The 24,860-nt window shown below is 52.6% G+C and overlaps 1 protein-coding gene across 1 annotated transcript in view; it reads left to right on the forward strand.

Moving 5' to 3' along the window:
* The window catches only part of Hspg2 (heparan sulfate proteoglycan 2), a 98,406-nt gene that overhangs the window by 20,655 nt on the left and 52,891 nt on the right, over nucleotides 1-24,860 (forward strand). The window contains exons 2-14 of the mRNA XM_051173524.1: nucleotides 11,883-12,018; nucleotides 13,021-13,065; nucleotides 18,587-18,696; nucleotides 18,795-18,853; nucleotides 19,270-19,430; nucleotides 21,296-21,424; nucleotides 21,656-21,910; nucleotides 21,999-22,118; nucleotides 22,626-22,757; nucleotides 22,891-23,035; nucleotides 23,121-23,272; nucleotides 23,379-23,525; nucleotides 24,646-24,809. Coding sequence (XP_051029481.1) covers nucleotides 11,883-12,018; nucleotides 13,021-13,065; nucleotides 18,587-18,696; nucleotides 18,795-18,853; nucleotides 19,270-19,430; nucleotides 21,296-21,424; nucleotides 21,656-21,910; nucleotides 21,999-22,118; nucleotides 22,626-22,757; nucleotides 22,891-23,035; nucleotides 23,121-23,272; nucleotides 23,379-23,525; nucleotides 24,646-24,809 — 1,755 coding nt within the window. The remainder of the gene's footprint in view (nucleotides 1-11,882; nucleotides 12,019-13,020; nucleotides 13,066-18,586; nucleotides 18,697-18,794; nucleotides 18,854-19,269; nucleotides 19,431-21,295; nucleotides 21,425-21,655; nucleotides 21,911-21,998; nucleotides 22,119-22,625; nucleotides 22,758-22,890; nucleotides 23,036-23,120; nucleotides 23,273-23,378; nucleotides 23,526-24,645; nucleotides 24,810-24,860) is intronic.

The raw sequence follows: 24,860 nt of genomic DNA on the forward strand, positions 1-24,860 counted from the left end.
GCATGAGAGACACTTAATGCTCGGCTGCCCAGGGTCCCAGCCTGAAGAGCTTATTCTAAGTGTTAAGGGATGCTACCATTGAGGCCCGGGCAGTGGCAAGTTCAGGAAGTTCTTGGGGAGGGCAAGGCTTCTTGTTCCCCAGGGAGGAGGCCCAGCCAGGTCTTTAAATACTCCATGATGCCCAGAATAGCCCCCATTGTCTCAGCCCATGGTTGAGAGAGAGAGAGAGAGAGAGAGAGAGAGAGCTCACAGAGCCTAGCAGGTCTTGAGGGAGGTTGGGCCTGGAGGTGGGGGTAGGAGGTCCAGGATGCTTCCCTATATGGTGTTTTCTGTTAATACTTTTCCATTTGCCTCTTGCAGGAAGGCCTGGGAAGGGCAGGGCAGCAGCATGAGTAACTTGCTGCCAGAGGGAGCCAGTGGGTGGGGGACTCCCAGGGAGGCCTGCGTGCCTGGGGTAACGTGCCCCTTTGTGTGCATTGGCTTACAGGACTCTGTGGTGGGCAGGCCTAGCCCAGTCCCCGCCCAGGGCCTCCTGGCACCTTTGCCAGCTCTGGCTATTTTTGAGCACTGGTTGCATTTAGGTTTTGGGAGTGATGGGTGATCCTGCCCAGACCAATGATGCTGGGATGGGGCGGGGAGGGGGGGTGCGCCACACTCTCTCAACTCTATCCTTGCTGCCTTGATCCCTGGAACCTCTGTCTTTGGCCTCAGCCTCAAAGGATCTCAGAGGACTGTGAAGGGTTGCAAGCTCCACAAACAAGGTCGAGATTACCACAGCAGCCTCTTCCTTTGGGGATGACCCCTACTCACTGGATCAGGAATATTTGTGTTCCTTCTAAGAAACAAGACATGGAATGCCAGGCAGGTTAGATTTCTTGCTTCCCAGGGACCACTGGAAAGTTTGAGACAGGGCACTGACTCTGACCGGCATGTCTCTGCAGGCTTGTCTGTCTACTCACCCCTGGGTTCTCATGTCTGCCTGTTTATCTTCTCTTGCTATTGTGCGTTTGTTCATCCTGCGAGCTCCCTGAAGCAGGAAGGGTAGGAGACCCCAGCCAAGCTCCTATGACTTGGCTTGTCCCAACTTTGTCATTTCCCCCAGATGCCCTCCCCTACCCTTTTGCTGAGGGGAGTTCCAGGCTGGGATTTCAGAATCCTAAGGTTTTGGGGTTTCAGGTGAGCTAAAGCTGCAAAGCCAGAAGGAAACTCAGGGCACATGGAAGCTGGGGTCCTCTGGAGTGAGGCTGTGAGTGGCCCACCATGCATGCTGGGAATCAAGTTCAGGACCACCTCTGCAAGGGCAATAAGACCTTTGCAGGGAGGAAAGGCTCCAAGTCACACTCGTTTGGGAATTGGTAATTAGGTGATCTCTTCCCTCATGAGGTAGGATGGGAGTGGGGTGGCGGGTGGGGGTACCTGGCTCAGTTTTCTTACAGCGGGCTGTCCCAGGTGCCCTTGTCTACAGAGTCTTTATACCTACTCCTGTCCCAGGCTACTGTGCCCAGAATGAACATTTGTGTGAGGAAACAGCAGGTCCTGCTCATTTCCATTGCAGAAGCCCGGGCCTGGCCCACTGTCTCTTCCTCCCTGTCCCAGAAGCAGATGAGGAAATCCTAGGGCAGGGATGCTGGCCTCCTTGGCCCAGGATTCAGCTGCTGTTCAGCCTGTTTTTTCCTGTGGTGGATGCCCACAGCGACCATATTGGAAACCTCACAGAAGCTGGGTTACCTGACTGCTTGGCTGTCTTGATTAGGCCCTAGAGGGAGAGATCTGGCTCTACCCAAGGCCTCTGCTGTCCCTGGGACACTCTTCAGAGATTGTGATAACCACCTATCCTTTAGAGGCGGGCATCTAGCAGGAAAGCCCAGGCATTTGGGGCAAGAGATGCCAGGAGGTGGACAAGACAGAGTTTCTTCTAGGCTTTTGCTTAGGGGCCCTGGCTTCATGTCTCAGGTCTTACAATTCTGTAACTATGGGCAAGCTGGCTCTCTGGGCCTAAGGTTCTTCTCTGGTAAACCCCAGCAGATGTTTTTGTTTGTTTGTTTGTTTGTTTGTTTTGATATTTATTGCTGGTGCTGGAGAGATGACTCGGTGGTTAAGACTGCGTTTTGCTCTTCCAGAAATCCCCAGTTTAGTTTCCAGCACCCACATCAGGTAGCTCACAACTGTATATAACTCCGGCTCCTTCTGCTGGCCTCCCTGGGCTCCTGTACACACATGGCATACATCCACATAAAATAAAATATATGAGGCCAGCCTGGTCTTCAAAACAAGTTCCAAGATAGCTAGGGCTGTTACACAGAGAAACCTTTCTTGAAAAAACAAAACAAAACAAAAAACAAAAAAAAAAAAAAACAAAAAAAAAAAACAAAAAACAAAAAAAAGGAAAGAAGGAAAAAAGAAATTTGTATTATTTATAATTACATGTATGTATGTATATGAGTGTGTGCGCATGAGTGCAGGTACCAGTGTGTGGGTGTGTGCCATGGGCTCTAATCCCATCCCCCAAACTGGAGTAATAGTCCTGTGTAGGTGCTGAGACTCAAACTCAGGTCCTCTGCAAGAACAAAATACATTCTTAACCCCTGAGCATCGCTGCAGTGTGCCCAGCCCCCACTCATTCTTGCATTTAACAGATGTAATGAGCACTTGCCATGGACAGAGTGTTGGAGAAACAGCGACAGGGCGTAAGGGCAGGAGCCCTGCATTGGTGGAACCTTCTAGTGGAGGGGAGGGTTGGCAGGTAGATGTGCCACCAGAATGAAGAGGCCAGGAAGAGCCAGGAGGAGGGTGAAGGAATAAGAGGGCGCTAGCATGGATTCCAGACCTGGAGTGTAACCTGGACAGGTCTCTAAAAGGTGACATTTGAGCAGAAACTGGGGGAGGAGAGGGGTGACTGGTGGAATGTGTGGGATCAGGGACCAAGGCAGAGAGCACTGGGTGCCAAGTCCCTGGGGTACTAGGAAGGGGCGAGGTGTTTTTGGATACTATCAAGAAGGTAATGTAGCTGAAGGAGGGAGAATGGAACAGAGGAGGTTGGCAGGTGTGTTGTCCGTCTGTCTGTCTATACATCATTTGCTACGGTGTGGGCTTCTCTTCTCACCCTTTGGTGGCTTGAAGGCAGCAAAAAGGTCTGACATAATAGGTTTGGGGGGTAGGCATTGTCATTATTGGTGTCTTATTTCAATGGAAGTTTGGGGAGTAGCCCCCCCATCTCATTAGAAAAATCTGCAGGTGTGGACAGGTCCAGCCAGATGGGACTGGCCTAAAAAAATCCTCCAGACAGGCCAGTGCCTCCCAGCAGCAGAGCTGCCGGGAGCCAGAGAACCTGAGATGTAAGGCAGGCCGGAAGCAGGAGGCTGCACGTGAAAGCTGCAAGCAGTTGCCACTGGCTGTGCTGGGCAGACAGTGTTCAGCCCCCAGGGACCTTTCTACCCAGCATCCCTGACTAGAAGCGGTACCCACCACCAGCCTTGACTGTACCTGGCCTAAGGGTGGGGGGTAGGAACACTTACCAGAGGGATTCCTGTGTGCTCCCTGGAGATGGACAATAGCTACCCCAGCCTCCGGGTGTGGGTGGGTGCCATCCTTGGGATGTGATGGAGAGTGTAAAGGGAGTGTGGGCTCTATGGGAAGTGGGAGCCTTCCGGGTCCACAGCGCAGCTGAGGGCCAAGCACTTAGAGGTGGGGAAGCGCAGGTGTTGTTTCCCTGATGCCCTCTACCACACATGCCCTCTGTACTGCTGCCTCCCGCCCTCCACATGCCACAGGCCCTCCCGCCTCTGAACCTGTGTGCCCTCCTACGCTGGGCATCGCCTATCCCCTGCCACTCAGGCAAAACTTCTCAAGACCAGTTCCCTCTCTACCCCCTAGCTAAGTGAGGAACCCTCAGCCACTGTTCTCCCCATTACAGCCCTTCTCTGGATTGCTGGGCTGGACCTCACAGAGTTCAGAGAGCTCGCTCATGTAGTCCAGGCTAGCCTCAAACTCGCTACATAACTGAGGATAGCCTTGAACTCCAGATTCTCTTAGGTGCTGGGATTACAGTTGTACACCACCACACCCGGTTTATGCGGTCCTGGCAGTTAACCCCCAGGACTTTTTGCATGCTGGGTGGCTATTCTATTAGCTAAGCCACATCTTCAGCCCTTGTTTTTGATGGTTTTGAGATGCTGTGCATCTCTCTGGCCTGAAATTCACTGTGTAGATCAGGTTGGCCTCTAACTCGCTGCAGTCTTTATCTTCCCGGTGCTGAGATTATAGGTCTGCACCCGCACACCTGGTTTGCACCCACCTCTATGGGCCCAGCAGAATACAACTCAGAAAGTGGAGGTTGAAGGGATTTGGATTCAGTCTTAATGGTCAGGTCTAGGCCAGTGACATTGTCTACTTTGAGCATTCAAAGATGGAGAAACCAGGCCTGAAATCAAGGTGTCTGACCGAGTGCCTGCTCTGGCTCCCCCTACCGCCCTTCCAAGTCTCTCAGTATCCGTGCTTTCTCTTATCCTGTCAGATCAGAAGTCCTTGGGCATAGATGCCAGCCCAGCTATGTAAGAGGGATGCTGAGACAATGACAGCCTCAGGGCCTCCTGGGCCCTGGGTAATGCTTTGCCAGCTTCAGAGTTCACTATCTACGATTCTTCATGAGCCCCAGACTCTACTTGCTAGCCAGGCACAGTGGTGCATACCTGTGGTCCCAGTACGCTGCAGGCTGAGTCAGAAGGATCACCACAGGTTTTAGTCCAGCCTGGGTTCTACAGTTTCAGGCTAGCTAGGGGTCTGTAGTAAGACAGTCTCATAAAATAAATAAATAAAAATGATTTTTAAAGAACAAAGCAAAATAGCAATAAAGGTCGCCACCTTCCTGGTATAGGTAGCAACTGAGGTGGCTGGCGTGGCCCCTTGTGTGGATGATGGAGACACCCTGAGCTGCTAAAAGGGAAAGGAGCAGGAGGTGGGTGCTGTTCAAACCCACCGCTCCCTGGCTTATGCCAAAAGCCCTGATCCTCAGTGTTCCTTAGTACCACCCCTCCCCCAGCTGGAATGCAGCCTTTCCAGATCCCAGGCCTGGGACAGCAGGAGCCAGAGGTCAAGCAGGGGTCTCCTGGCCCCTGCTACTGAGCTAGTAGGAACAGGCAGGTAAGCCTAGAGCCCTGGAGTTCAAATATAGTTCCCATTAGCTGTGTGACCTCGACAGGTGGCTTTACCTCTCTGTGCCTGGTTTCCACTACTTGTCATGGATTCAAGTGCTAATCACCTCATGAAGTCCTTAGGCTGACACCCAGTGCACAGGCATTCTGTGTCCACCCTTTGTCCTCCTTTGGGGAAATGAATTCTTCCCAGCTGAGCGTCTGGCAAAGTTCCTGCTTGCCACCTTGAGGGCCCAAGTGTGAGGAGCTGGCAGGCCTCCCCAGCGGCACGGGCGGGCACATGGGCCTGCCAGAGGAGGCACAGCCACCTCTTTTCCGGCCTGGCGCCCCTCTCAGACCGCCAGGGGATTAAGGGCCTTTGGGCCTTTGTGTTTTGCTCACCCGCCCCTGGCAGTTTGCTCGGTAAACTGCTGCCCTGACAGATTCCTTCCCCTCTGCCGTCTGTTGCCCTGGACAGGACACTGGGCAATGGGGGGAGGGGCACCTTGGCCCTGTCCTATGGCCTAGGCTGGAGCCCGAGGAGGTTGTACTTGTTTGGGGCTTCCTAGGCACCTGCATCAAGGTTTGGGGCTGTGGCCTGTGGAGCATGGGAGAAGGAGCCAAATGGTCAGACCCACTCCCACTATCTCCAGATTCTAATGGAGTGAGCTCACTCCAGCCCCATATGCCTGGAGCCTTGCCCTGGGCAGCCATAGCCACCCTGGGGACTGCTTGGAGGGGGAGGGGCTCAGGACTTCCTGACCAGCTGTGGGGGTGGAGGGGCCTCAGTTCCAGACCTGGGCCATGAAGACAGAGGCTGGCTACCCAAGGCATGTGAAGAATGTCTCCAGAGAACCCCTGTCAGCCTTCAGGGCTCTGTGGCTCACCCCAGCCTAGGCCCTGCCGCTTAGCCTGCCTCTCCCATTCCATACCAGGAGGTGACCCCAGGCCTGAGCTCACACCCCACCTTCTGCAGGCACCACCCCTCAGGCACACCTCTGCTCTGACCTTCCTTTATGGTACTGTTTTCAACACTTACTGAATAACTGCTGTGGGTACATAGACTACCCTCTCTGAGCCTCAGCTCCCTCATGCATGAGGTAGAAATAAGTTACAGTGGCAAGGGAAACTCTTGGAGTTGGAGGTAGTTCGGAATCCAGAAATTTTTGAGTTTGAGAAAGGAGACACAAAACACTTGCCAGCTGTGGTGACGTCTGCATTGGTACCTGGGGCCACACCCACAATCAAACACATGTCCATTGCTGCCAAAATCATGTATCTCTGTGGCTTCAGTGTTTCAAGCCTTAAAACTCAGCACTTGGGAAGCAGAGACAGGAAACACTTCCATAAATTTGAGGCCAGCTTGGTCTACATAGGGCATTCCATACTATCCAGGGCTACACAGTGAGGCCATTTTTCAAAGACAAAAGCAAAAACATACTGGGCATAGTATCTTATTCCTGTAATTCCAACATTGTAGGTCTGGAGGCAGGAGGATCATGAATTCAAAGTCATTCTTTTCTGCATGTGAGTTTGAGGCCATCCTGGGAGACCTTGAACAACAAAAGAAACCCAAAATACAAACAAAAGTATAAGGCATGTTTGAACATGCCTCTGAATACCTTGGGAGGCTGGGTCAGTGGGGTTTAGGTCAGCCTGAGCTCCATAGTGGAACCATGTTGGGGTTTTCCCTTTTTGTGGATACAGAAGGGTGTCCCTGTAACATCAGGCCTGTGGGGTTGCTATGAGGGTAATGGTTGGTCTACATGGCGTGTGGGAAGGGCTTGGCCTGAGAAAACCTCTGTGAAATCTGGCTCTTTGTGTGTGTGTGTGTGTGTGTGTGTGTGTGTGTGTGTGTGTATATGTGTGTGTGTGTGTCTGCTTTGAGTGTCTGTGTAGCTGTGTGTGTCTGTCTATATCTGTGTGTGTGTGTCTATGTCTGTGTGTCTAGTCTCTGTGTGTAACTCAGGGTCTCATGTTGGATCAAGGAACATTTTTCCTACTGGGTCACCTCCCGAGCCCCTCTGGCACTCATTGTCCTCTCTCTCTTGTGCTCCTGTCTGTCACCAGCTTTGATTTGAGCAGTCTTAGAAGCAGTCTGGTAGTGTAAGCTCTGAAAGGTGTAGACTCAGTGCTGTGGAACCTCTACACACTCGGTCCTGTATGTACCGAGTTCCTGTGTTCCGAGCCTTATCTAGTTTCGTTTCCTTCCTTTCTTCCCTTCTCTGTGTAGCTGTCTTGGACCTCGATTCTGTAGATCAAGCTGGCCTTGAACTCACAGAGATCTGCCTGCCTCTGCCTTTTGAGTGCTGGGGTTAAAGGAGTGTGCCACCATTGCCTGGCTTCCTTGTCTGGTTTCCATGCCTTCCATGTCTCTCTACTCTGAGAGCATCCTAGCCAGCCTTGATTTCTTTGTAGCCTCATGGAGGCTAGAAAGGGTGGCCTAGTTTCTGTCCCTTCTTTCCTTGTCCCTCTGGACCTCTATAGACCTTGGGCTTAGAGGTATCTCCATGTGTCCCTTGTCCTCACCAGAAAAGCCTAGGCACACACCCAGTGTTCTGAGAGTGGCGGTGCCTCTCAGAAATTGTTGTCTGCCTGTGTGCTACCTGCCTGGGTCCAGAGAATAGCCATCACTGTGTCACTGAGGACCACCTTGTCTATATCCTTGCCTCAAGTAGTTCCCAGCATGTTAGAACAGACTTTGGCTTTGGCCTGCATGAGTCAGTCACCCTCACCCCCACCCTCCAGCAACCTACAGGTCTGGAAAATCCCCCTCCCAGCTTGGCTCCTTTCTCACTGGCTCAGGTCTCCCTCCAGCCCTGCCTGAGTGCTCAGTTCCTCTGGGAGGAAACAGGGCTCCCGAATGGCCGGAGACAGGCTACAGGGCAGGAAGCCTGGGTTCTATTTCTGCCTCTGACCTTGGAGCTACCCGTAGGCCTTCTTAGGACTTAAGGAACACACTGCACAAGCCCAGGCTGCTGTTGCCAGCCCAGCCCCCCAACCCCCTCCCCAGGCCATTCAGGTTAGGGATGGAACCTGGGTAGCCCTGGGCATTCTGGTTCTGCTGTCTGCTTTGTCCTTGTGGCCCAGTGCTTCGGCCTTGCCTGGTTAGTGCAGAGCTTGGAGCAGAGGTCAGCAGCCCCACTGCGATCTGTGATCTAGGCAAGGTCTTCCCACAGGCCTTGATTACGTCTGTGTGAGTACCACACACCATTGCCCCATTCCTCAGACGGTCTTTAGGAGCTGTAGTTCTCTGAGTGAGGTGCATGGGCCAAGAGGGACTCTGAGAGGAAGTCCTGGGTTGCTCAGTGCTCAGTGACGAGAGCCCAGGTGTGGGAGGCAGACCTCCAGCTCCTACAGCTAAGCCCATCTTTCCGTGTCCCATTCAGGCATTCCTGGTGTGCAGGGAACACTCTGTGAGCCACCACTGGCTCTGACTATCCCTAGCAGATGAGGCTGGCCAGCTCTGAGTCCTTTCCACCGTCAGGTGCTTTTCCAGAGCCTCTTTTGCTCTGGCTTCATCTCCTCTCCCAGATGTGAATCCCAGCTGCTTTGGAATAGACAGCTTTTTGCAGATGAAGTCTCTGCCCCTGGCTGCCTTGCCTCTCCCTGATGGCCCCGGTACTCCTGGATACTCAGATCCTGGGAGGGAGCTATAAGCAAGAGCAGCTGGCATGCAGAGCCTGGGTGTCTGGGGCTGGGGGACTTCTGACTCAGTGCCCTGCACTCTTGGCCTTCCTGCAGATGTGTGTTCCTGGCATGTTTTTCCCTGTTGAATCTCACTTTGCTATTTCCTGTCCAGTTCCAGGCTCTACTGCCCCACCCCCTTCCTTTCTACAAAAAGCAAGGGCTTCCTTTCCAGACAGCAGTGTCTGAGTGGTGGTGGGAATCTGCACCTTGTGCTTCGCCCCCATAACCTTGCTCATATGGGCTTTGGGAGGGTGTGAACACAACAGAGTGATGCTTCTTACCCAGAGAGGACCCAAGTATGTTCTCTCTCAAACCTCCTGTGCCTCAAATCAGTGTCCCCTGCACCAGCCCTAGCCTCTTAGTCCCCTGTGTCAATTAAAACCTGCTCAGGACTCACCCTCTAGCTACTGCTGCTCCCAGGTAGGGAAGGAAGTAGAGCCCCGGGTCCTGTTTTAAGTGGGCCTGTCAAGTCTGTCTGACCTGGGATGAGAAGCTGCCTCTAGCTCTGAGAAGGGGCCGGGAATAATCGTTGTCGTCTTCTTCTTTTCCTCCTCCTCCTCTTTCTTTCTTCTTCTTTTCCCAGCCCCAGAGGGTGTTTTTGTTTGTTTTGTGTTTTGGTGATGGTGTTACTGGGGATCAACTCTGGGGCCTTGTACATATGAGCTCTATTGATGAACTACTAGAACATACCCTAGCCTTTGTTTTTGGTGTGTGTATGTATGTATTTTGTTAGTTAGTTAGTTTTTGTTGCTGTTGTGGTTTTTTTTTGTTTGTTTGTTTTGTTTTGTTTTGTTTTGTTTTGAGACATGGTCTCAATAAGGACAGGCTGGCTTTGAACTCATGACCTTATTGCTTTGGCCTTGAGTGTTGGTATTACAAGCATGTGCCACAGTGTTCAGCTACTAGTCCTGAAGATTCTGAAGCCACATCCACATATGCACAGGGACATAGACCACAAGTCCTTTGGCTACCACTCTGGGCAGGGATGGGAAGGAACAGGTGTTGGTTGGCACTGCTCTTTGGGGATAGAGCAGTAGGCAATACCAGGGTTTTGGGGGAAGGCAGTTCAGCTCAGCAGTCTGGCTAACACAAAGTGATGCTCGGTCCCTGAACCGAGTTCTCAGTCCCCGGTGGGGGGGATACACATAGGTTGGTGGGTTCAGTCACAGTCACTATCTTTTACTCATGTGTTCAAGGATTGCGCAAATGGCTGAGAAAGTAGAGCTGGGCCATTCACTGCCCCGTCTTTGGGTTGCTTCTATCTAGTGGTGACACACATGACCACACTGAGCCCACCAGGGCCCAGGACCTGGCCTGGACAGAGGTGGCTGTGAAAGGCAAGGAGTCTGGATATTTCTCTAGAACTTTCTTTTTTGTCTTCTTTATGATGTCACAGGTGACTCAGAGTAAAATGGGCTTGCTTCAAGCATACAGGTCAATAATGTATTTGAGCATGACATATACTCTGCAACCTTCTCCCCAAAATGTCTTGAGTCCCTTCCAACCCACCTGTTTAGTCCATAGCCCAAGCAATTGCTGATCTGTCCTTCTGGCTCTGCGTGGGCACTCTCTCCCACCTTAAGTCCCTGTAAGGGGACAAATGATCCCTAGGTCTTTTTTACCTGCTTTCTGTCCACTGTGCAAGGAAGTGAGGGTCATTCTAACTGCCAGGAACAGCCATTGTGTGTGTGTGTGTGTGTGTGTGTGTGTGTGTGTGTGTGTGTGTGTGTGTGTGTTGAGACAAGGTCTTAGGCAACTCAGCCTGACTTCCACATTGCTATGTAGCCAAGGTTGACCTTGAACTCCTGATTCTCCTGCCCCTACCTGTTAGTTGCAGGTGTGAGCCAGTATACTTGGCTAACCATGCCTTTTTGTTACTGGGCATTTAGAAGAACAATGGCTAAGAGAGATGGATGTAGAGGATAGTAAGAGTTGCTCCAAAAACCAATGGGAGAAGGACATTATGCAGAGGGCCCTGCAGTATCAGGCTTGGGGGATGTGGACTGTATGGATTTGCAGTTTTCCCTCAGCTACCTGGTATAGCTGTTTGGTTTTCACAGAGAACTGAGTTTCCTCTGTCCAGTCCAGAGCCCCTGTAGTGCCTGAGGCTCTTTCACCAGGGATTCCAGACTGTTCTGGGGCCATTGAATACTGCATTCCTGTGCCTGGGACCTCTTGGCCTTTGGCTCCCCGGATGGCTTTCCTCTCAGTTACCTGAACAACGCCTTTGAAAACATCTTGATATTGTCCCAGTAGATGAAGGCATTCAGGGTTCACAGTCATTTCTCGGAAAAGTCTGGTAATGGGTAATGGGGCTTTTTGCTTGGCCTGTGTGCTGCACACACAAGTCCAAGTGGACATGCACACGCACACACACACACACACACACTCACACACACCCAGCTTTCCTAGGACAGATGCCTCAGATCCAGCTGAGCTTAACATCAGCTTGAGGCCATGGGGAGTTGGTGTCTGTCTCGCCTTTTTTTAGACGAGCTGCAGGACTCTAAGTGTTCTGAGCAGTGGAATGTGCTGCCTGCAGCCAGGCTTGGACACCAAACCAGGTGGAGAAGGCCAAGGAGCTGAGAAGGGAACTATTAAAGACCAGTAACACATAAATAAATCAATACCCTTTTTGCCCATGTCCCCTCTGCACTTAAACTGACCACAGTCTTCTACATGCTTATGTCTCTTGTCTCTGCTGGCTCAGGTCACCCCATACCTACCTGTGTCTGTCCCCTTGCCCACTCTCATGTCATGTCTCCAAATAAAAAGAAGCCACCTTTTACCAAGTGATCTTCCTTTTACTATCCGTTTTAAATGACCAGTGCTTGAGAATCTGCACGTTGGGCTCTGGCTCTGAGGCCTCCAGAGGTTGGTGGGATTGGGGAAGCTAAGTCCCAAAGAGTGGTTCAGGCTCCTCCTGGCTGTCTTAGCCAAGTAAGTCTAACAACCCTGTGGGGCTTTGGGATGGGTTCTTGGGTCCCTCTGAAATGAGGAGAAGGGCCTTGGGATTTGGCAGTTAACTGGAGAGGGTGACTAATGGACTATCATCTCCCATAGGTGACGCACTGCCTGAGGGCCTACGATGGCCTTTCCCTGCCTGAGGACACAGAGACGGTCACACCTGGCCGGGCTGGCTGGACCCATTCCTACCTCTCTGATGATGAGGACCTGCTGGCTGATGATGCTTCAGGAGGTAAACCAGGGGTCTCCCTAGAGGGAGGGCCAACAGGAACAGTTCTGGTTCCTTCCATCAGAGCTTCTGAAGATTCTGTGAAAGTCACCCCAGATGGAACCTTAAAAGATAGGCCATTAAAAAAAAAAAAAAAAAAAAAAAAAAAGATAGGCCATAAATTGAGTGTGATGGTACTCATCTACTTAATTCCCAAACATGGGAGGTGGTGGAGGAAGGATCAGGAGTTCAAGGCTAGCCTCTGTAATATATGAGTTCAAGGCCAGCCTGATATAAATGAGACCTTGTCAAACACACACACACACACACACACACACACACACAAATAGACAAAGGTTGGTGAGATTGTTCAGTGGGTAAGTTGTAAAGGCGCTTGCCACCAAGTCTTACAACCTCAGTACAATTGCAAGAACCCCAGAAGGAGGGAACCAACTAGACCCTCCACATACTCACTGTGGCACAGATGTGGTCTGTGGTCGCAAACACATGCACACACTAAATAAACAAATAAGCAATTAACTGTACATTTTTAAAATGTACAGTTTTTTTTACAAACAAAAAAAAAAAGCTGTGGATATGTATGTCCCGAACCCTGGTCTCCTGGTCCCAGTATCCTCTACTTATAATCTCCACGACCCTAAGCTGGCCGCCACTCCTCTCTGTTGCCTGGGGCCATCAGGAACAGTGGGGAAGATAGCTGACAGAGCACAATAGGGGACACTTGCCATTTCTCTATCTTACCTCCTCCTTGTCCCTACTTGGAGGTCAGATTGACTTGGCTCCTTTGTCCCACCCATCAAACAGGTGGTCCCTGGAATCTGAGGTCTCAGTCCACACCCTATGCTGGAGGCCTCCAAGCTAAGTAGGCATGGGGTGGGAGTGGGATGGCTATTGTTTGTGGGAATGACCCTTCACCACTGGGTCAGGAGCCTGCAGTAATGTCTTGCACCATGTTGGTGCTCAGTGAGTATTTGTTGCTGAACTAAGTCTCCCTTTTATGTGCAGATGGCCTGGGCAGTGGAGACCTGGGCAGTGGAGACTTCCAGATGGGTAAGTTTCTGAGTGGAGCCCCAGAGCAGACCTGTTGGTTACAGAGGCCCCATCTCAAGGGTCCTGGGAGACGGTCCTGTGGGGACAATCCTTTTCCTATCGAGTGGCAATTGTGTGACCTGATGGGCAAGCACCTGCAAGGTTGGGAATGGCCAAGTATGGTTGTTTTCCTGTGTTACCAACACCAAACTCAGGACAGTGACCACAAGAAAGCTCAGTTCTGATTGGGACAGAAAGCCAGTCTGCCTCTCAGTGTTCAAAGTAGTTAGGTGTCTCTAGGACCGATGTCATCTTCCCTAAGCTGGTGTAGCATGAGCATCCACTACATCCACATGCATGTGTAAGAGTGGCATTCCACTTGGGACACTACATGAGGGACTGGGCCCTGGCAGCCTGTCCAACTGGAACTTCATGGCACCTGGACATGACTGCTGCCTGAAGTTTTCCTACACATAGGTCTTTTCAGGGCCACAGGATGCCCGGCACCTGGCTGGGGATATAAGTGGAGGTGTCCGGTGGTGTTGTGGTCATGAGCCATTCCTAGGCTGATATACCCTGGGAACTGCCTCCCATTGAGGCTTTGGTCTATTTAGTTCAGCAGTTCTCAACCTGTGGGCCACAAGCCCTTTGGGGTTAAGTGTCAGAAATCCTGCATATCAGATATTTACATTACAATTAGTAACAGTAGCAAAACTTATACTTATGAAGTAGCAACAAAATAATGTAACGGTTGGGGCATCACCATAACTGTATTAAAGGGTCACAACATTAGGAAGATTGAGAACCACTGATCTAGTTCCTTCTAGAGCACTTGTCACCTGCCTGGGGATGCCTCTAGATGCTCCTTGGCAGCCATTTCTTTTCTGAGATGTTGGAGTGAGGGCTGGCAAGGCCAGAGGTGGGGGAAGCCAGGAAACAGGGTAGAGGGTCCAAGCTCTGGGACTTGTCCTTCCTTTGTAGGAGGTGGTAGGGCCTGAATTCTGCAGTCCCAACCCTGCACAGCTGCCTGCCCTTGGGGTGTGGCCAGCCAACTGGGCTTAGCCCCAGCCTGGGAAACACAGGATCCTGATGCTGAAGGTCTTAGTGTGTATCATATGGGCTTGCTCAGGACCTGCGCCCTTCCTGTGTAGGCAAGGAAGGCTGCCCTGACTCTGATAGGGCCATGCTTGGGTTGTCCTTGACTTGACAGTAGAGCCCAGGCCCCGAGACATCCCTTACACACAGGCAGGGCCGTCTCTCCAGCTCCACCCAGCTTCATCTGGACCACAACCTTCATGGGCCACCCCTAGATCTGCCTTACTCCTCTCCCTTTGGGTCCCAGTCGCTAACCTGCCTGTCAGCCACACACATACACACACACACACATACACACCGCGGTCTTGGGGCTGCCCTGGCCACTGCCTATTTCTCCGTCTCTGTGGAAACTGTCCTCTTTCTCCTTGGCTTCCCAACACCACCTCTATCACTAGCTCTTCCATCTTCCCCATCTTTGCCACTGTCTAGACTGTCATTTCTCCACTCTACTGTCTGTGTGTCGCTTCCCCAAGGTCTCTGGTTCTCTCTCTCCTTTGCTGTGCCTGCTCTCCCTCTCTGTCTGTCTGTCATTGTTCTGCAGAACGCTCTCCCAGCTCACCCTTGACAGTCAGTCCTTTTTCTTCCCCTCCCTGTGTTCCTCTGCCCAGCCCACCTTGGCCAAGAGTCACACCGGAAGCCAGAGGCCCCCCTGAAGAAGAGTCAAGGCCAGGCAAGTCCCTGTGCCTCCCCACCAGGACTCCAGATTGGAACAGGGTGCTGGGAGCCTGCTCTTCATCCTTGGGGGATGCTGGCCAGGATACAGCCAGGCCCTAGAGTTGGGAGCAGCTTGTCTCAACCTCTGCACAGGCTGGTTTACTGTCCACCCAAGGCATCCCAAACTAGAGGCCCAGGCCAGTCATGATGAGGAGTCTGTTGAGAAGGGATGGGTGTTTGGAGCTGGGGTGGCCCGTTAGGGGTGTGTACCTCCTGCTCACACCAGGGCTCAGTGCAGCTTAATCTTCCTCCGCTCCAGCCTCCAATCTCAGTGACTGCTTTAGCCAGGGTCAGAGGCGGGTGGGGGAGGCCTGGTCAGGGCAGATGCCCAGAGAACCCCGTCCCCCAGGCAGCCTCACTGTTACAGTCATCTCAATCCCTCAGCTCTGGGTGGGGCCTCAGCTCAGGCTAATGACCCACCCAGGGTGCTCACCCTGGCTCGCCTCTGCCAGGGTGACATGGAAGGGGGTCAGGCCGGAGGGCTCCAGCCCTTCCCAAGCCCCAGTAGAAAGGGGCTTTGTGGCACTCCTCGGGAGTGGGCACATTCCTGGGCAGAGGCCCGGCCTCCTCACCCGAACTTGGCCGTGGGCTGAGGCCAGGGGCCGGGGTGGGGGCTCTCAATGGGCCTCTGTGCCTGCACACAAGAGGCCTCTGTGGTAGAGCTCACAGCCCCACACTCTGCCCACAAGCTCCACCTACACAGCACCCAGGAGCCTAGCCCCACCATTGGCTGGGATTCAGAGCAGACACAGTGTCCCCTCACAGTGTAGGATCCACTCCAGCACCTGGCCCAGGACCCCAAGGACACTCTTAGCTTGAACCATAGAGGGAGAACACCCTGGCTTGGGGTCTGCATACCTGTAGGCCCGAAGGATAAGAGAGAAGTGGAAGGCGCCCCTACGGTGTCACACATGTCCTGACCAGATGTCACACGTACTCTCTTCAGCCTCAGTCCCTCTCTTGTACAGTGTCCTCTCACAGACACTGCAAATGGAGCACCCCTTTCCTTCCTTGAACCCCATGGGAAAATGTACCTCCCCTCCCCATCCCACCTCTCCCCAGCCCCCCTTCCCCATAGTCCACACATTCTTACCCATTTGATTTATTTCCTTTCTCTCCCAACAAACAAAAGATGCTGTCCCGGGAGTGGGAATTTCCATTTGTTGAGTTCATTGTCATACCCCTGCCCTAGAACACCCCCTGGAACACGGCAGACCCCCCCCCCACACACACACACACTATTTGTGACTGGGATGCTCTTTCGATCCAAAGCTGGCCCTAGGGTTTGTCCTGGAGATGGAGTTAATATTTACTGTCAACCCTGCTCCTTGTGTTCTGGGTACCATGTGGATCCTCATAGCAGCCCTTGAGGTGGGCACTGCTGTCCTCAGGTTATAGATGCAACATTAGAGCTCAGAAATGTCACAGGCCATCAGTGGCCATTCTGCTCCAGCAGTAAGGCTGTTAACTAGTGAGTTTCCCTACCTACGCATGATGATAGCAAGTATCGAGTCGTGCCCACTCTGTACCGGGGAGTGTCCTGAGCTCTGTGCACACACTTCAGACTACTTGGTGACTCTTATTAACCTGATATTTATAACCTGTGCTTAAACTCATGAGTACACAAAAATATCCTGTATGTACATAATAGGGTGAGCCCTGACTATATATCAAGGCTAGCCCAGAACCCGAGACCCTGTCTCCAACAACAGCAACTGAATAAGAGCACTTGCTGGTGGCACACACCTTTAATTCTCCCACCTGGAAGGCAGAGGCTGGTGGATCTCTGTGAGTTCAAGGCCATCTTGGTTTACAGAGTGAGTTCCAGGACATCCAGGGCTATATATAGAGAGACCCTGTCTCAAAAATCAAAACAAGACAAAAAGAACGAACATTTGATGCCTAAGCATGAGACCCTGAGTACAAATCCCCAGCATCCATGTTAAACTCTCATCTTGATTCCAAGGCCCTGTAACCCCAGCTCTGATCAGAACGAGACAGGGTGGCTATGGCTTGCTGGCTGCCACTCCAGCTCCAGGTTCAGCGAGAGACCCCATCTTAAGGGAAGAGAATAGAACAAGACACTCCATTCCTCCCTCTGGCCTCCATGGGCTCATGGGCTTGTGTGCCTGCATGCACATGTGCATATCATACACACACACACACACACACACACACACACACACACTCACAAAGAAATAATTGAGAATACAGGAGTGTTTGTGTTTATGTGTCTTCACACACCATTCTCTGTAATATGGCATAGCTTGGATTGGTCATTATTTGTGTCAGTCTCTATGTATATGTGTGTGCGCGCACATGGGTGTGCTTGTATGTTATATACAAATGCCTGACTCATTTGCCACTAGAGAGCTTAATCCACATTTCTAACTCAAGGACATTGTGCTTGCCCGCCTTCTTTCACTGTAACAAAATACCAGAAGTGTTTTAAGAAAGGAAAATTTATTTTGGTTCACAGTTTCAGGGGTTTCAGACCTTGGCTGTTCTGGGCCTGCACTGACACAGTATACCATGGTGGGAGTGTTTGTCAGAGGAGTCTGGGTCAGCTAATAGTGTTTGGGAGGTAGAGATAGAGGGAGACATAGAAGGGCAGAGTGTCAATATCCCTTTCAAGGCCAGGCCCTCAGTGACCTAACTTCCATTCATTAGGTTCCACCCTCTATAGCAACAAGAAACAGAGGCTGAGGAGATGGCTATAAGGTCTACTACCAGCTGGGGTAGGGAGGTGGCGGTGCACGCCTTTAATCCCAGTACTCAGAAGGCAGAGGCAGGTGGATCTCTGAGTTTGAGGCCAGCCTGGTCTACAGAACGAGTTCCAGAACAGCCAGAGCTGTTCCACAGAGAAACCCTGTTTCAAGGGACACTTGAGATCTAAACTCTCGCCAATATGATAATCAGTAGCTATTAAACTGTGTCGTATACATCCAGCACTGAAGGAAACAGTAGTTGTATGGTTTATTCACGACAGAACAGCGTGAGTTTACTTGGTCATGACTCACAGATAGGCACTTGGGTCACAAATGGGTGGGTCCCTCATTTCCTCATGGAGCTCCTGGTTTGGTGGGGCAAGGTGACAGGTGACCATGCTCATTTCTGAGTGCCAGCTCTGCACACAGGAGCAGTGTGGGATGCTAAACATCTTTTACCCCGAGCAGCAGCCTTGGGGTATAAATGTGGTTGACTCCCTCAGCCCCACATTTTATGAAGAAGGATTGAGACTTTGACTGAGGCAGGTCAGTATCTGAAGTAGCTAACTCAGGGCCTGACAGTTACTGTGGTGCTGTGTGGCACAGGTGTACCCAGCATAATCGATGTAACCAGGGAAGGAAGGTTCCCAGCTTGGCAAGCAGAGGGGCTGTGGGAGCCCAGAGTGGGGGCCCCACACTAGCCAGGGCAGCCCAGATGGTCTTCTTAAGAGAGTATGGTGGCTGAACTGAGCCCAGAAGGATGAATAGGAACCGGCTGGGAAAACATATCACGAGAAAGGGGTGATGATCCTCATGCTAGCCCCTTCCTGCCCTGCCTCCTCTGAGCCCTGGGCAGGCCTTTTAGGCTTCACCAGGCTGTGTTGGGACAGGCAGTGCTGGGCCTTTCTGTGGGAACATGGGTGTCAGCCTGTATGGCAGTCCAACACTTCATTTTCAGCCTGCCAGCTGGGCTCACGCCCACCAAGCTGGACCCTCACCATGACATTCCACCTTCTCTTCCGCAGTCTATTTCCGGGCTTTGGTAAATTTTACTCGGTCTATTGAGTACAGCCCCCAGTTGGAGGATGCAAGTGCTAAGGAGTTCCGAGAGGTGTCGGAGGCTGTGGTGGATAAGGTATGTGGGAGAGAGAAGCTGGGGCTGGGGGCTCCCCAGGCGTGGCAGGGCAGTACTGGAGTATGTGGGAGGCATTTGATCGTGGTGTGTCCCCACAGCTGGAGTCAGAGTACTTGAAGATCCCCGGAGACCAGATTGTCAGCGTGGTGTTCATCAAGTGAGATGGGTTCCTGGGAATGGGAGGGGTGGGAGCAACCAGGAGGGGCCAAGAGTGGGAAGTAGCAAGGCTGCCAAGAGCAGGGGCAGGGAGGGTCTGAAGGGATGGGCTGTTTTTGGTTTTTCGAGACAGGGTTTCTCTGTGTAGCCCTGGCAGTCCTGGAACTCACTCTAGATCAGGCTGGCCTCAAACTCATAGAGTTTGCTTCTGCCTCCCATGTGCTGGGATTAAAGGTGTGTGTCACCACTGCCTGGCAGGCAGGGATGGTCATTCTTGACAGGAAATCGGAGAGCATAGATGGGGTATCCTGCATCAGAAATGGCCCTACCCTAGGCACAGACTGCCCAGGTACTGGGCTAAGCATCATGGCAGGAACTTGATGGAGGAATGGGGATCATAGGCCTCTTTCTTCTCAGGGAGCAGGATGGCTGGGTCTTTGTTGAGCTGGATGTGGGCTCCGAAGGGAATGCGGATGGGGCTCAGATCCAGGAGGTGCTGTACACAGTGGTCTCCAGCGGCTCCATTGGTCCCTATATCACCTCCCCCTGGGGGTTCAAGTTCCGACGACTGGGCACAGGTGAGCCTGTCCTCCAAACTGGGATCACCCCTCCAGTTCCTCAGACTCTGGCCCCTTTTGGGCTTCCACACCCCTGGATACAAGGAACTTGCTCCATCCTGAACCCTAGCCCGCCTGTCAGTCTTTACACAGTCTCAGCTTGGCTGGAGCCAAACTGTTTCCTCTAATAGGTTCCGTGAGGCTGTGTCCTCACAGACCTTCCTACATGGACAGTAGATAAAACTCCTTCTTCATACAGCACTCCCAAGTCAAAAGACATTGGCATTCAGCAAAACTAACAGCTGTAGGGCCGAGGAGGTGATTCCACAGGTAAAGAAGTGTTTGTTGCGAGAACATGAGGACTGGAGTTTAGATCCTTAGCACCCATGTATGTAGCAGGAGGGTGTGGCAGCCACCTGTAATTCCAGCTGTCAGGAGGTAGAGGCCGGATCTCCAGAGCAAGCTAGCTAGACTTCTGAATCAGCAAGCTCTCTGATTCCAGAGAGACCCTGGCATAGTAAAAAAGGTAAAGACAACTCAGTGTCAGTCTCAGGCCTCCACATACACATGTCACATACATGTGCATCTTCACGATATGTATCTATACATGTAGACACACTACACACAAACACACTTTTTTTTTTTTTTTAACCCATCCGTCATCCCCAAGCACCAAGTGGGTCATGCCCTATGCATAGGGCCCTGATCCCCAGCATCCACTCAGGACTCCTAAGTTCCATGAAGTGTTCCTCCTGTTTTCAAGATGAGGGAACTGAAGTGCAGAGAGGAAAAGCAGCTGTCCACACTAACGGGAATGCAAACCAGATCGTGTGTGTGTGTGTGTGTGTGTGTGTGTGTGTGTGTGTGTGTGTGTGTGTGTGTGTTTCTCTAGAACCCACGACGGTTGGGAAATGACAGAGAAACCAGCTCATAGAGGACAGGAAATGGGCCCAAAGTCACACAGTCATTAGATGTAGAAGCCAGGCCTGGGTGCTCAGGGTCACCCCAGGGTTCCTGTCTTTCTACCTGCTGTCCTGTTTGACCCACTGAGGCTTTCCTGGGCCAGTTCTGGTTCATTCCTCATAGGCTGTGGTACTCAGGCCTTCTCCATCTCTGCGTCCTTACTGAGTAGGCTCTCGCTCGTCATGCCATGTGCCTCTGACTCAGTGAAGCTCCAAATGGGACAGATCCCAGCCCTACAATGGTATCAAGTATAACAGGGAAAAAAAAGGAGTACACTATCACCTCCCTTGCTCAGCATGTAAAACCCCTATCCGTGCACCCCAAAGTCGCACTTGCTCTCCTGGGTCTTCAGACCCAGGCCTACAGTTTGCTGGAGGCCTAGCCATCTAATCCCATCTTCAGTGAATTGTTGGCAGGGAGGGGGCAGCTGCAGGCTCGGCTCGGGCCTCAGTTTCCAAGTTCAGGTGGGATGGTTGCTGACGACAGCTTCCTTTCCAGCACAGACCCCCCCGCCATCCCCAGCTGCTGTGGGGGTCACAGTGACACCAGGTGAGAGTGGAGCCTGGCCGAGGTCCAGGGGTTCCTAGAGAACCTAACAGAGGGAGAAAGGAAGGCCACATGGCTGCTTCCTCCCACTGCCTATTGCCCTCGCTGGGCCAGGCTATAGCCTGCACGTGTATGGCATGGTGGCTGCATGTGTGTGGCATGTCACCCGTGTGAAGGTCCATGTAAGGGTCCTGCACAGTGTTCCGTGTGTGCCATGTGCCTGCCCACCAAGTGCTTCTTGCTCTTGCTGTCTGCCACAGCGGCCTGACGCAGGGGCCAGAGCCACTCACAGCCATGCCTCACCTGTGCTGTCTGCCATTAGCACTCACTAGCTGCCTCAGCCTGCCTGACTCCCTCCTGCCACCCCCTCCCAACAGTGACACAGGTCCCAAGGGTCTGTACAGAGACGGAGTTTGCTTGCCACAGTTATAACGAGTGTGTGGCTCTGGAGTATCGCTGTGACCGGCGACCTGACTGCAGGGACATGTCTGATGAGCTCAATTGTGGTGAGTTGTTGGGAACCTCAAGGAGCCCCTAGTGCCCAGGGCGGGGCTACATCTGAGTCTTTGGGTTATCTGGGCTGTAAGGGTTTGGTGCAGACAGAGAGGATGGAGAGGGTGAGGGGTGGGAAAGAGTGATGGCAGAGGCTGGTCTTGGGGTAGGCTCCAGGGAGAATGGGAGACTGGAGGAGGGGTGAGAGCCACCCATCACTAAACATCAAGGGATTCTGTCCACAGAGGAGGCAGTCCCAGAGCTCAGCTCCTTGCCACCTGCTGTTGTGAAGGTGTCACCTTTACCAGTCTGGCCAGAGGCAGCCACAACACATCCACCACCAGTCACATATGGACCTCAGTTTCTGTTACCCAGTGTTGGTGTGCCCACGGCGTGTGGACCCCAGGAGGCCACATGTCGCAGTGGGCACTGCATCCCCAAAGATTACCTCTGCGACGGTCAGGAAGACTGTAAGGATGGCAGTGACGAACTGGGCTGTGGTGAGTACCATGCAGGCCGGGAGTGAGTGTGGGGGCTGGGTTCTGCTCAGCAAAGGACCACTGTGAACCCCCTGCCTGGTCCACACAGGGCCCCCGCCACCCTGTGAACCTAACGAGTTCCCCTGTGGAAATGGACACTGTGCTCTCAAGTTGTGGCGCTGTGATGGTGACTTCGATTGTGAGGACCGCACGGATGAGGCTAATTGCCGTGAGTACAGCAGGCCTTACTCTGCCCCTGTCCCTCTAGTCTGTGTGTTTCTGTCCCCTGCTCTGGGAGGTGTCCTGGCCTTACTGGTCAGTGAGGGACCCTGCAGACAAACATCCAAGTTCCTCTGTGTTTGGAACTGCAGTTAGCTGACAGCCTGCTGGCCATGCCTCTCCTGCTCTACAGCGTTTGGGTGACCACTAATCTTTTCTTTGTTCCTGTGTTGGTATTGGTGAGAGAAGTGAATATTCGGATCTCTGTGAAGATGGTGTCCTGGACCAGTGTGTGGGTCACAACCTGACCCGTGGGCTACTCAGTTTATTTTATGTTGTAACAGAATGCCAGAGCCCGGTCACTATAGAACCTATTGTATTTGGCTCAGTTTTGAAGGCATTGTGGGTAATGTGGGCAAGATTAATGGAGTGACCCAGAGGCCACCTGAAGATGGTGGTAAGCTGTGGTACCCTGCAGACAGTGCCCGGTGCTCAATCCACCTGATTTTGTCACCAGCCGTCAAGGAGCCTGGGGAAGACTGTGGGCCCACACAGTTCCAATGCGTCTCCACCAACAAGTGCATCCCGGCCAGCTTCCATTGTGACGAGGAACCTGACTGTCCTGACCGCAGCGATGAGTTTGGCTGCAGTGAGTGTCCTGCAGGGGGTGGAGAGGGGATGGCGCTGGGTGGGTTCCACCTTCTACTCCCAATCTCTACTCTTCCGGCACTTCCTGCCCCAATTGCTGATTGAACACTTCCCTCCTGCTCTGCTGTTCCCAGTGGCCCCCCAGGTGGTGACTCCTCCCCAGCAGTCCATCCAGGCTTCCCGGGGCCAGACAGTGACTTTCACCTGTGTAGCCATTGGTGTCCCCACACCCATCATCAACTGGAGGCTCAACTGGGGCCACATCCCTGTTCATCCCAGGTACAACTCAGGTGGGGGTGACTTGCCTGCATAAAAGACTGAGTCTGGCTCAAGCCTAACCCACTACTGTCTTGGGGTCTACCAGGGTGACAATGACCAGCGAGGGAGGGCGTGGCACACTGATCATCCGTGATGTGAAGGAGGCAGACCAGGGTGCATACACCTGTGAAGCCATGAACGCTCGTGGCATGGTGTTCGGCATTCCTGATGGCGTGCTGGAGCTCGTCCCACAGCGAGGTGCTGTAGATAGGCGGGTGGGTGGGTGTAAGGTGGGTGACTGGCACCAGTGCCACAGGACGTCCTGCTGGTGTCCAACCACAGCCCCTTCCCTGCCTCCCAGCAGGCCCCTGCCCCGATGGACACTTCTACCTGGAAGACAGCGCCTCCTGCCTGCCCTGCTTCTGCTTTGGTGTGACGAACGTGTGCCAGAGCAGCCGGCGCTTCCGGGACCAGATCCGGCTAAGCTTTGACCAGCCCAATGACTTCAAGGGTATGTGGATGGGTGGGCTCCAGGCTCCTGGGAACCTGAGACAGATGGAGAAGGACCAGGGCCAAAGGGCAGGGAGTGACCGATAAAATACTGAGTTATATAAAAAAAACCCTTAGGATAAGCCACATCAGTATTTGTAGCTTCCCTGCCTTAGGCTGTAGGGAGGACAGACTGTAGCCTAGGCCTTGTGTCTCCAAACACACACACACACACACTCATGGATACCTGCACACAAACATGTATGCACACACATACACCACACAAAAAGCAAAACTGTTGGATTGCCACCAATGATATGTGAGCATCAAATGGCAGAGTGTAGGTACCAAGTATTTCTATTGTCATGTGAAGTGGTACTGTCCTTGGGGCTGGCCGGGTGCTGCAAAGAAGCCCTGTGTGGGCGTGAGTGAGGAGAGAGTGAGCGAGTGAATGAATGCACATATGGGGTTGGACCAGTGGCCCCTCATAACAATAAGAGTGAGCCCTATTTTGACTGCTTCCTTCATGTTACCCTCATTTTTAACCTTTCTGTCAACTTGGGCATTTTGTCTTCATAACTCCATGAGTTGGGCTCTGGGATCGTTGTCTTATAGATTAGGAAACGGAGCCCTTTGTCCAGGCTCAGGGCCCCAGGAACAAGGTGGAACCAGGGCTTGGGTTTCTCTTCTTCAGCCCTACATAGTTCTCTGCTAACCTCAGTGGGCTTTTCCCAGCCTGATGGTCCAAAGGCTCTGAGAAGCCCTGCTGTAGTGAGCCTCTTGCCCTTTCCTTGACTGTGGCTTCTAACATGGCTCCCAGCTGTCACTCTGCAGTGATGACCCTCCCTAGAGCATGCACCAAAACCACAGGAGGTACAATGACAACAAGAGAAAAGAAAGATGCTTCTTTTGGGGGGGGTGGGAGTGGGTGGATTAAGACAGGGTCTATGTAGCCCAGGCTGGCCTCCACTTGAACTCACGATCCTCCAGGATTACAGGTGTGTGCCATGCCCAGCTCCTCTTGGCTACTTCCTAAGTTCCAGAGAGATGGCTCTGTTTTCTCTCGGCTATTCCTTCCTGGGTCCCAGCTCTGAGGATAGCTGTTCTTTACTGCAATCCTCACCCCGCTTTTGTCCTTGCAGGTGTGAATGTGACCATGCCATCGCAGCCCGGTGTGCCACCCCTCTCCTCCACCCAGCTGCAGATTGACCCGGCACTACAGGAGTTCCAGCTGGTTGACCTGTCACGCCGCTTCCTTGTCCATGATGCTTTCTGGGCTCTACCCAAGCAGTTTCTGGGGAACAAGGTGAGGGCAGGGCCTGCTCAGTCTCTGCTCATTCTGAAGCAGGGCAGCAAG

This window comes from Phodopus roborovskii, unplaced genomic scaffold (assembly GCF_943737965.1).
Source record: "Phodopus roborovskii unplaced genomic scaffold, PHOROB, whole genome shotgun sequence".
Taxonomy (NCBI): Eukaryota; Metazoa; Chordata; class Mammalia; order Rodentia; family Cricetidae; genus Phodopus; species Phodopus roborovskii.